The sequence below is a fragment of the Malus domestica genome, chromosome 02, assembly GCF_042453785.1.
Source record: "Malus domestica chromosome 02, GDT2T_hap1".
Classification (NCBI taxonomy): Eukaryota; Viridiplantae; Streptophyta; class Magnoliopsida; order Rosales; family Rosaceae; genus Malus; species Malus domestica.
The window spans coordinates 18,272,041-18,282,851 of NC_091662.1; the positions used below are offsets into that span (position 1 = coordinate 18,272,041).

General features: G+C 35.3%; 1 protein-coding gene across 1 annotated transcript; it reads right to left on the reverse strand.

Annotated features, from left to right (window-relative positions):
- Positions 1-1,118: 1,118 nt before the first annotated feature.
- LOC103405384 (probable hexokinase-like 2 protein) lies at positions 1,119-4,159 on the reverse strand. The gene is made up of 9 exons (XM_008344376.4): positions 3,782-4,159; positions 3,454-3,604; positions 2,986-3,156; positions 2,753-2,827; positions 2,502-2,657; positions 2,326-2,424; positions 2,115-2,245; positions 1,887-1,968; positions 1,119-1,776 (listed from the first exon to the last, which is right to left on the reverse strand). Exons 1-9 carry the CDS (start codon positions 4,057-4,059, stop codon positions 1,321-1,323), a joined length of 1,599 nt encoding a protein of 532 aa, XP_008342598.2. The 5' UTR covers positions 4,060-4,159; the 3' UTR covers positions 1,119-1,320.
- Positions 4,160-10,811: the final 6,652 nt, after the last annotated feature.

Consider the following 10,811-nt stretch of genomic DNA (forward strand, 5'->3'; position numbering starts at 1 on the left):
ACATGCATTGCAGTTAGCTTATGATATGGACATGCATTATTTAGTGGAGAGAGTTTCTGGAAACAAAATGCAATGATGTGATTTCAATTTGTTTAACAGAGGAAGCATCTGCTGGACGCATATATTTGACAATTAGTTGATATAAAATGATTATAATTTCATTGCATAGAATTTTTAATTGCTTAATAATATGGGTACCAGTACTGCAACAAGAAGAACTTCAATAGCATTTTTATAAAATGACAATTAGTTGTGAGGATATGGATATGATACACCTAAAATCTGAGGCTTTTCAGAATGGTAAATATACATTTGAAATCGTTATGAACGTTCACCTTTGCACTCGTAATTACATTGACTATAACATATGTGCTTTCTACTATGTGTTCGAGTTCTAATCCAGCTCCCGAAAAAGCAGAGTACTTTATAAAGAAGAATAACGGTTATGAAAAAACCGAGACGGGCTGCTATCTTTTGAGCTTGAATGAGAGAAGTATTGGTGGTCCATGATAATCCGATCCAATTTTTGGCTCAACTGGTGTGGGCTTCCATTTTTGAAGATGGTTTCAAGAAATCCCAAAAATAATTGGACCATCAGAAATGGATTAGGGTGGCACCCAACAAATCAGGTTTTTGGAGAGGCAATTGTTTGTTTGTTTGCATCTTCATGTGTAGAAGGCGCTTTGAGCTTCCACTACAAACTGACACAATTCCTTCTGTAGCTTCTTTGAATTGGACAATTCTTTTTTTCTTGACCTAATTGACAAAAAATAACAGCCTCACAATATTCTTTTAATTTCATCTCAGTTTTGCATCAGTCACTTTCCATTTTTTCTTTTCTTGTCTTGTTTGTAATCGTTTTTCACAAGTTTGTGTGGGGGGTTGGGGTAATTCTGCAAACTGCAAGTTACCATTTTGCTCTTGTAGTAATTTCTGTGTTCTGCAGAAGTTGTTTTTACTTTTGGGAACAAGGGGAAACCTGTATTTTGCAGAGATTTTGCAAGAAGCTCAAACAAGTAGGTTTAAATAAATTTACTAGCCGATCAAGTCTTGAATGTTTCATGAAAACAAGTAATCTAAAGCATATATCCAACTAACTTGTTCTGCAAGTCAGAATGTTGTTACAAAAACTACTATTTTATTACCATATTTGAACACGAACAAATGTTGAATGTGTCTTAAAAGCATCTATTACAGGTTCCCCGGAAGTGATCCTAGAGCTAGCTAGTTCCGCAAATCCGACACAATAATGAAAAAGATCATAAGAAAATTTGACAAAAATGATTGGTTGTAATGCTAAAAAGAAATGTAGAAAGAAATTCAGGTATCCGGATTAGGATCACGAACATCATTACCACGATCATGATCGTCATTACCAGGATGGGGATCATCAATGTCAGGTTCATCATCATCATTACCTGGATCAGTATCAGGGTCATGATCAGGATTAGGATCGTCGTTCTGCATTTCCATTTGGGATGCAGCAAGAAATAGGGCTCCAGTTCCTGAACCACCATGAGAATGTTCAATGACAACATTGTCTGAAAGATCATTCCCAAGCATTTCCCACACACTGCTGTTGAGATAATTTCTGAAGACTCTATAGTGCTCGTAAATCCCGCCTTCCACGGTTACTACACTTTTCTTGTTTTCAATTCTCCCAAGCTTCTTAATTATCCCAAGAATACCAGCTCCAGCAAGACGGGCTCCACGTTCTGCAACGATGTCACAAACCTCCGAAACTACCTCCCTCGCCCTTGGAGAAGTACTAGTGATCTGGTAGTCATGGAGCAAAAGGGTTAAAAGTACTTAACTATTTTGTCCATCATTAAGATTGAAGACTACTTCAGGTACTGTTTTATTACTTCATTGGGAAGAAACCTTACCCCAAAAACTTTCTTCAGTTTTTCGCCGACAATTTCGTGATCCTCTGATGTATCTTGATGCATGGCAGCCATATCAGGTGAACTACATAATATGACAAGCAAAATACTATTAGCGGCTGAATGATTCATTGAGATCCAATCATCCAATATTTCCAAAGTTCAACCAAAAGACTAGAAGGTAATGCAGCTGATAGAAATTGTACTTTCACATTAGACTTTGTTGTGCACCTCAATTGGTAACGAGTCATGAGTTTTGAAGGCACCGTGTCTCCGAATAATGCTGTTTCCTGCGCCATCTTCAGTAATACTCTTCTCACAATTTCTCCCAGATACATTCCCGAAATCAGCTTCTCGAATCTCTGAGGCAAAACACTAGGTCAAACGTGAAAACTTAGGCCTTTCAAGATTTTGGGAACTTGGAGTACAAGGTTTGCCTTACCCGGCATCCAGGATTTGGGCTTTCAGCATCTAAACAAGTATCAAAGATGGTTATTGGAAGATGAGGAGAACTGAAATCTCCCCACTGTGTGCTAATTACCTGCACAAGTAAGTAGATATTTAACTGCGCCCTTCACTTACTGTATAATAAAAAAAATTCCATAGACAGACACTAACCATGTCGCCTAATTTAGGCGATGGACCATGCCACTGGAGAGCTGCATTTGCAGGCTCTACATAAGCAGCATCGGTGCCCATTGCTAGAGTAACCGCAGCCACGCTTTCTCTGTTGTAGTATCTACCTCCTGCCAAATTTCCTACGGTATCATCAACCTGCTCAAGAAGATAGCTGAATTAATTGCAAGGAATCATTTTTTCGTAGTGAAATCAAGCAACATGGAGTAGCATAAACCACGGGAGTTGCATACCATTGCGTAAACCCGCAATTTCACTCCATGTTCCTCCAGAGCTTTGTTGAAGTCACTCACCAACTTTTTTCCAACCTGATCTCATTGTAATATTGTACATAAAAAGATGGTTCATTTGTGCAATTGCCGTGATATGGACAAAATAATTCTTCCCAAATGTCATACTTAAGCAGTTAATTGTGCTGCAGCAGCGAGTGTAAAATATCAAGAAAAAGGGGTAAATATAACCTAACTTTGCTATCAGCTGAGAAACTCTTCCATTTGATAGCGGTTCCATCGGAGACAACAGATTGTTCGACTGGACATGATACTATACAACCAAGTTTGCTCATCTCCTTTGCTGAGGTATTGGGATGTTCTGAAACAAACCTTCCTAGCTCCACAGCAATAAAATCAAATAATTCCTATTTAATGAAAAAAAAGTATATGTATCATATTCATCTGTGCATTGAAGTATATAAAACACATGTTGATCAAGCTCAAGTTTTTGTCGTGTAAACGAAAAAAATTGTGACAATGCAATGCATGACCTTATTTAAATTTAAAAAAAATTGTTTACATGATCTGCATATGTTGGTGCTGATATTGTGCTTGTATAAAAGCTACTTTGTTTCATGCTTCTCATTGGCGCCTAATATGATCTTCTAGTCATTTGTTAAAACTTTTAAGCTGCTCCAAAAAATTTAATTATCTATATGTACCTTTGCAGTAGCAGCCATGAGATTGGAGGGAATGGGAATCTCCTCCCTATTTAAATCTGAAATGGGGTTGTTCTTCCCTCCAAGTCTGGCACACAAGATCAAGAAGTTCGTTCCCCGCAAATTTACGCCATAATAAAATCCTTCCTCATCTCTGCCACCACACCAAAACACACCTCAAATCAAAATTTAAGAGAAAATTCTAGTATTATTTTCTTTTTCTTCAATGCGCGCGATATTCTGTTATAAATTCTAAACTATATATCCTATACTGGCAGGGGCAAGGGAGCGGACACACTGCCCTGCATGAGCAATCGAGGATGTACCCTACCCGGTGGGGAGGGCAGCGACATAGGAAACCAGCATGTTGAGCGTTGTGATGGTCCCACCGGAAGCAAGGCAAGCTTTCATGTCAGACACCAAGGCATTTGAGACCTGCCAAAGCTTTGGCACCGGAGTGGCGCAGTCCCTGGCAAATTTGCGTAGTATTTTTTGTGTTTCTCTCCATTGACGCTGTTTCTTCCGCTTCCACTGTCTCAGTAAAACTGATGCCGCTACCACTGTGGTAGTTACGATCACTGATGCCACCACCGCCACCTTCTTCCTCATTGTTTTTGTTGTCTCTCTGATTGCAATGAGGGCATCAATCAACAACTTGCAAACAAAAATATTGGCTTGTTATATGTTTTGTTATGTTTTCTCTGATCAAGTGTTGGTTAAAAAATAACAGAAACCCGTCATTTGTGGAGGGAGGAACGAGTATTATGGATGGAGGGGTGCAACAGATGCATACATTATGTTGATTTATATAACACTGAAGAAATATTAAAACATATCCCAAGTTTCTAACTGAATTTTTTTGATAAATATTCTACATTAAACTCATCGGAACTATGAAGAGGGAGTTTCGAGCTTAGGTGTAGAAATGAGAGAGAGAACATGGCCCATATCATACGTTTTGGGCTGAAAGTATGGGTAATTAGAATTCATGGAAATGGGTGGCCTAAATAAGTTGAATATGGGCTAATAGAAGGGCTAAAGGAGTTGATATGGATTTCGTGAAATAAATACAAATGGACTGATTGCCGGATGTTTACATTCTGCATGGGCCCTATGCTGTTTCTAGACGCAAGTTCTAAAAACATTTAGACCTATTTTTAGTTGACACGTATTCTTCATCAAATCTTATTTTACTCCTTATGCTTTATATTGTCTCACTTTACCATCTGCACTCTTCTTCTGTAAAACCATACAAAGTGAGACACGGAGTAAGAGTCTAGGTAGTAAACTGAGACACGGAAGAATAGTGCATGTAATAAGGTGAGACAAATAACGTGTAGGGGGTAAAGTGGGATTTGGTGAACAGTATGAGTGTCTTAGCTAAAAATAATCCAAAAATTTATAAAGAGAACTTTATTTATTTATTTTTTATTATTTAACCCCAAGTCTTAAATCCATATTTAGTACACTATGAAACATGTATAGTACGTGAAAAATAAAAACATATATTATTTGGCAACTTTAACACAAAACAATTTGAAAATTTTGGTCATTTTTAATTTTAATATTTATTTGTTACTATATCTTTGATAATGTATACGTGCAATGGCGGAGCTAGACTTCTATTATTATATCTTCGATAATGTATACTTGCAAGGGCAGAGCTAGACTTTTATGCATAGGGGCCAAAAGCTAAACAAAAGTTAAAAAAATATGTACATGTATCATGCATTGAAGTTTTAAAAAACGCATCATTTAATGAAATGAAAACTAATGAAAAAGACTTGAAAACTTTGAGTTTTAACGATAAGGACAAAATAAAGAGGAAAGTGAATAGTACAAGGATTGATTTTTTAGTGTAAAATGTGGTTTTTCGTTAAAATGAACAGTATCATAAGCTTTTTATTGAAGTTCCCTTTAATGAATCCTTAAGACGTGTAAGGAAAACAAAAGTATTTCTTAAAATTATGTATGTATGTGTACAAGGCCGAAATTGATTTACTGACTAAGTTAAAACCTGTTTATTTTGCAAGAAACAAAATAATGAATTGAGACCCAATTGGTTTTATAATTAAAAGATGGAGAAAGAGAGATCAATGTACCAAAAAAGATATGGCCGGCCGACAGTCAAGCGTGGAGTGTAACACATAGAAACTCACGAGTCATGCAAAATAGATAATCTTTTCTTGCGTGTGAAGTCTAACCAGTTCACCTTTATGTACAACTAAAGCCTCGGACTAAGTCCTTGCTAGATATATATAGGCGCCCATTTTGTGATATACATTTTGATACACATTTTGTAGGGTTAACTTTCGTAATTTTATTCAAGGATCTAAATCATTTATGCTTCAACTTCTCATTCGTTAATCATCTTTACAAAAAAATAAAAAAGACCTAAAACATCGAGACATTCATTTGTAGTGAAGAAGTTAGACTTACGCAAAGAAATACTAAAGGGCCGGTCCTGAGGGAGTGCTAGGTGTGCGATCGCACAGGGCCCATGATTTTTGGAGACCCCTGAATTTTCATAACCTTTATAAGTTACTACACATAGAAAAAGTGTGAACATAATTCACAATGTTGTATTAGCGGAGTTGTCAAGCGCTGGTACTTCCATCTAATTATGCACGGATTCGATTCCCTATATATTTGGGCCTTTTTGAGCTACATTAGTATTATTATTATTATTTTTTTTTAAATATTTGTAGTGTAATTTCTTCATTATAAAAGATAACTTTTGATAATAAATTTATAATTTGGAATACTATAATTAATTAAAATCCTTAAAAGTCTGAAGACATAATTGTTAAAAGCTCCCATTTCCCTATATGACATAATTTAACCAAATACATGTCATTGTTTAATCCTTTGGTCACCGCTTTAAAGGTCATTTAATTTTGCCACTTAGTACTACGGTTTAGTGATATTTTTCTTCGCTTGTAAGTGAGGGATCTTAGGTTCGATTCTCGCTAAATGCAAAGTTAAACCATATTATTATGGCAAGCTCATTGTAGGGCTTAACCCATTCCCTCACCCTCTTAGTGCATGTACTATTGTTTGTTCAAAAAAAAAAAAAGTCATCTAATTTTCGTTCCATTTGAAGACCATTTAGTTATCCATAGATCAAAAAATTAAAAAATTAAAAATTAAAGCACAACTTTGCTCACACCATTGAGCAGGTGATGCTCACCCCCATGAATTGATTACCATTAGATTAATTTGGTTTAACTGACTTAAGCCATGAATCTCGAATTTTAACTAATCTAACGGCAATCAACCAGGTGAGTGTTAGAATCATCCTCACTTTAGGGCATGAGAAAAAATGCAATAAAAAACAAACAATTTAAGATGCTACAAATATCATAACCAGTGATTTCTTTAACTATTGATAATAACGAGCATGAGTGGCTCTAAATATGATATTTGTACGGTGATATGATAGGTACATAGCCACCACATCATGCTTCATTTTTATTTATGTTCTTTTGCATTTATATCAATTTATACTGTGAGACCCCATATCTTAAAATTAAATGTTTATTATTATTATTATACTATGTGCCTAGCTCCTATCAATACAAATTCTAGTTCGCTTGGGAGAGAAAAATGGGTGATTAGTAAGCACTCTATTGTGTTGATTTTGTAAGGCTATGGACTTGGACGTGTCATCCTTTGCATACATGCAATTGGCACCTTGCATAATTAGTGACTTAGCTTTGATCTGAACAGGTGTTGGAATTCAAACCAGTGTCGTCGTGCATGTTGCATGCAATTAGCAGGAGGGTGTAACCTCACAATCCAAGTATATCTTTCACATAGTATTTTATTACTATTTTCTTACTCTGCCACTACATTTGTAGCAACCTCCTATTGCTATAAATTGGAATGAAAATGATCATCTCCGGATCTCTTTCCATCTAATCCATCTAATTCAGGATCTGGGCCGTTGAAATTTGATCCAATAGCTACAGTTATTATCACTTTTAAAAAGGTCTTCTGTTTGTAGCCGTTAAATCAAATTTCAACGGCCCGGATCCCGAACTAGGTGGATTAAGTGGATCCGGAGAGGATCCCTTTCCAAATAGGAAGCCTACTCCATTCTTTTAAAAACATAGAAGCATGCAATGCATGCATAATGTAGAGGTGGTGTGCATATGTATATATATGTATGTACGAGTGTGTATATATTTATATATGTTTAGAGAGAGAGAGAGAGAGAGAGAGAGAGAGAGAGAGAGAGAGAGAGAGAGAGAGAGAGAGAGAGAGAGAGAGAGAGAGAGAGAGAGAGAGAGAGAGAGAGAGAGAGAGAGAGAGAGAGAGAGAGAGAGATTAGAAAATAAAATAGAGTGGAAGAAATACATTGGTTTATGAGTGATCAAGGAACTTGCTTAAGTACATGGAGCTTAACTATTTCGGTAGTGATGTGGATAAGTACGTGAAGCTTAGCTATTCCGGTAGTGACGTGAATCTTTGTTTTAGCTTTGGAATACTGGTAGGGAAATACGGCAGACCTTTGCGGAAATTGATTTTATTAAATTTCTTTAAGTGTTATAATATTCTTGATTTTTTGGTTGATTAATGTGTTGGATATAATTGGCTAATTGCTTCGGTTAAGTGTTTACTTGTTATTGGTTATGGAATTATTGTTAGAATGCTATTTGTTGAGAATATATTGTGATACATATAAAAGATGAAATGACATCATATGTGCATCATTCATGTTGTGAGATGTGGTTGGAACTTCAGTGTTGAGATTGGAATTCGGGAAATAAGGGTAGTTGGAAAGGATCTTTTGTGTAGTTGAATCTATTCATTGTGAAACCAATTCCAGGCAAGCCCGGTGTGCATATTAGAATAGGATATTGGTGGGATAAATTGTCGATGTGGGTGATTTGGGCTAGAGATCAATGAATTAGATAAAATGACTAGCAAAAGGGGTTTATGAACTTGGGATATCGTATGGGGTTTAGTTTATATAGAAGAACATTCAAATCACCACTGCAGTGGTAAAATACATGGTATGGGACGTCCAGGTCCAACGTGTTTTATTATATAAATTAATGGGGGTAGCCGAAGAGATTTCATTGTATTCATGCATTGTTATCACTAATGATTTGATATTTTGCTATATGATTTCATGGCATTTAATTTAATATCATCAATTTACTGTGGTAAGGTTATGTCCCTACTGAGCTATTGAAGCTCACCCCTCTACTGTTATGCAGGTTTATGAACTAGACATTCAAGAGGGTAGGCAGGATGAGATCATATAGGATTGGAGAATAGAAAGTTTATTCATCTATTTATTGTAGGTTGTAAAGAATTCTTGATTTGTTTAAGAATCATGTGTTATTTTTACAAGTATAATTTATTTCCAACCTGTTTCAATTTCCTTTTAATTATTTAGTTTTAACTCACGTTTTGGATTTGGGTTCGAATTTTTCTACTGATCTTGGGTTCGGGGCATGGCAAAATGGTATCAAAGGATAGGAATTAGACACCCTTGAAAAATGTGTGGGAGAAGAATATTACGGTCTACATACGTTTGAATTTAGAAGAGTTTGTGACTTGGGTTTTTAGAAGTAGAGGTGCTATGCAAAGGTTATGAAATAGGCTTAAATGTGAAGTTAGGTTTTGCATGCGATCTTGGCAAATGAATTTATATATGGATGTTTTGAGAAAGGAAATTAAGTTCGATCCAAAAACGAAAAGGATGGAAGTTAAGCAATGCATGCATATAACTTTAAGATGAATTTCTCACTTGAAATGGGTTCATGAGTAACTAAGGGATGAGAGAACTTGAAATATAGACTTGAGTAAGAGGTAGTGGTCAATAAACTGAGTACATGGTTGTAATGTTTTTGCCATTTAGAGAGAGATAGGACATCTATCATTTTTTTTTAAGTTAGGTCACTGTAATGAAATAATTGGAGAAGTTAGTGTGTACTCAACTCATTTGACTCTTAACGGTAAAGGAAACAGGAAGTGTTCAAGTAAATTCTAGAAAAGGAATTTCTTGAGAAAATTTGTCAGTTAGTTGAGGGATTAGAAATGATCTTAGAGTTAAGAATTGAATGAGACGAGAATTTGGTGCGACATAGAGTTTTGTAATTTCTGGTGTTATCTTGATCTCGAGAAGTGGACAAGTAAGAAGGATTTTATAATAAGTTAGTTACATACAATCTTGGAATGATTGTATATGCAGTGAGTAACCATTGAACAAATTGCCAGATTTATTCCTAAGATGATACAAAGAATTATGATCACTTTGGATCTGTAATTTTGCAATTGAGTTATGAATTATTATATAGCTAATATGAACTCTAGGAGTTAGGCTTGAACTTAGTGTTGGTTCACGATTTTAGAGAATCACTTGCAAAATTATTGTTATATACAGAATCATAATTATGAAAAAGAACTAGTGCTTCGATATGAGGATTTGGGTGTTTATAATGGGTAAAAAATATGGATGTGGATATACTGATAAGAATTTTGAAACTCTAGATTTTATATTGAAAATTTGGCTTGAACAAATAGTAGAGATGATATTTGTACTAACATTGGAAGAAGTAAGGTACTATCCACGGAATAAATAAGATTTTTTTTTTCTTTCAAGATGCATGGTGAAGGAAATAAGAGCAAAGGACCTAGAGAGAATGAAAATCACAATTATACACTTTAAGTGATACATGCGAAGACAATGGAGAAAGGAAAAGTGGGAGTGCCATAAATTGGTGACCTGGAATTTGATAGTATTGAATAGAAGTTTGCACTATTAAATTTGGACGTGGACTACTACTTGACTGGAATGCAGTTACTGGAATGAGAATTGTGTTGAAGTTGTATTGTGGTTAGAATTCAAATAAAGAAAAAGAACTGAGTTGAAGGAAAAGTTGAGTTAAGGCTTACTACTGAACCAGAGGAAATAATGGGAACAAATTGACGAGGTTCTTAATATTAGTTAGGTATATGAATTATATGTGGTCAAAATAAGACTATTAGAGAATTCTTATTGGCTTGACATGTATTAAAGTCATTGAATTGTTGGAGTTGGAAGATCTTATTTCAGTAGTTTAATTAGTATGCATAAGGTTATCAATAATTGGAATACAAAACAAAGGGATTATGATGCATAGTATTGATTCTCTCTTTGATTTGGAAGTTAAGTAATGATTGATATGTACAAGTTCCCAGGACTGAAGTAATCATTGGAGCTAAGAGCCTCATATACTTTCTTTTACCACAAGTATTTAAGCGGCTAAGTGAATGTTATGAAAGGAATGGAAAGTCATGAATTGGATGATCAAAGTAATCCCTAAGCAAGAATAATATGTGACATGTGTACTTTTGATACAAGTTGA

Coding starts and splice junctions, on each gene's coding strand:
- LOC103405384 (XM_008344376.4), bottom strand. CDS start 4,059: ATGAGGAAGAAGGTGGCGGTGGTGGCATCAGTGATCGTAACTACCACA. Junction 2,828..2,985: donor GTTTCTCAGCTGATAGCAAA/GTTAGGTTATAT, acceptor CAATGAGATCAG/GTTGGAAAAAAGTTGGTGAG. Junction 1,969..2,114: donor ATGACTCGTTACCAATTGAG/GTGCACAACAAA, acceptor CATATTATGTAG/TTCACCTGATATGGCTGCCA.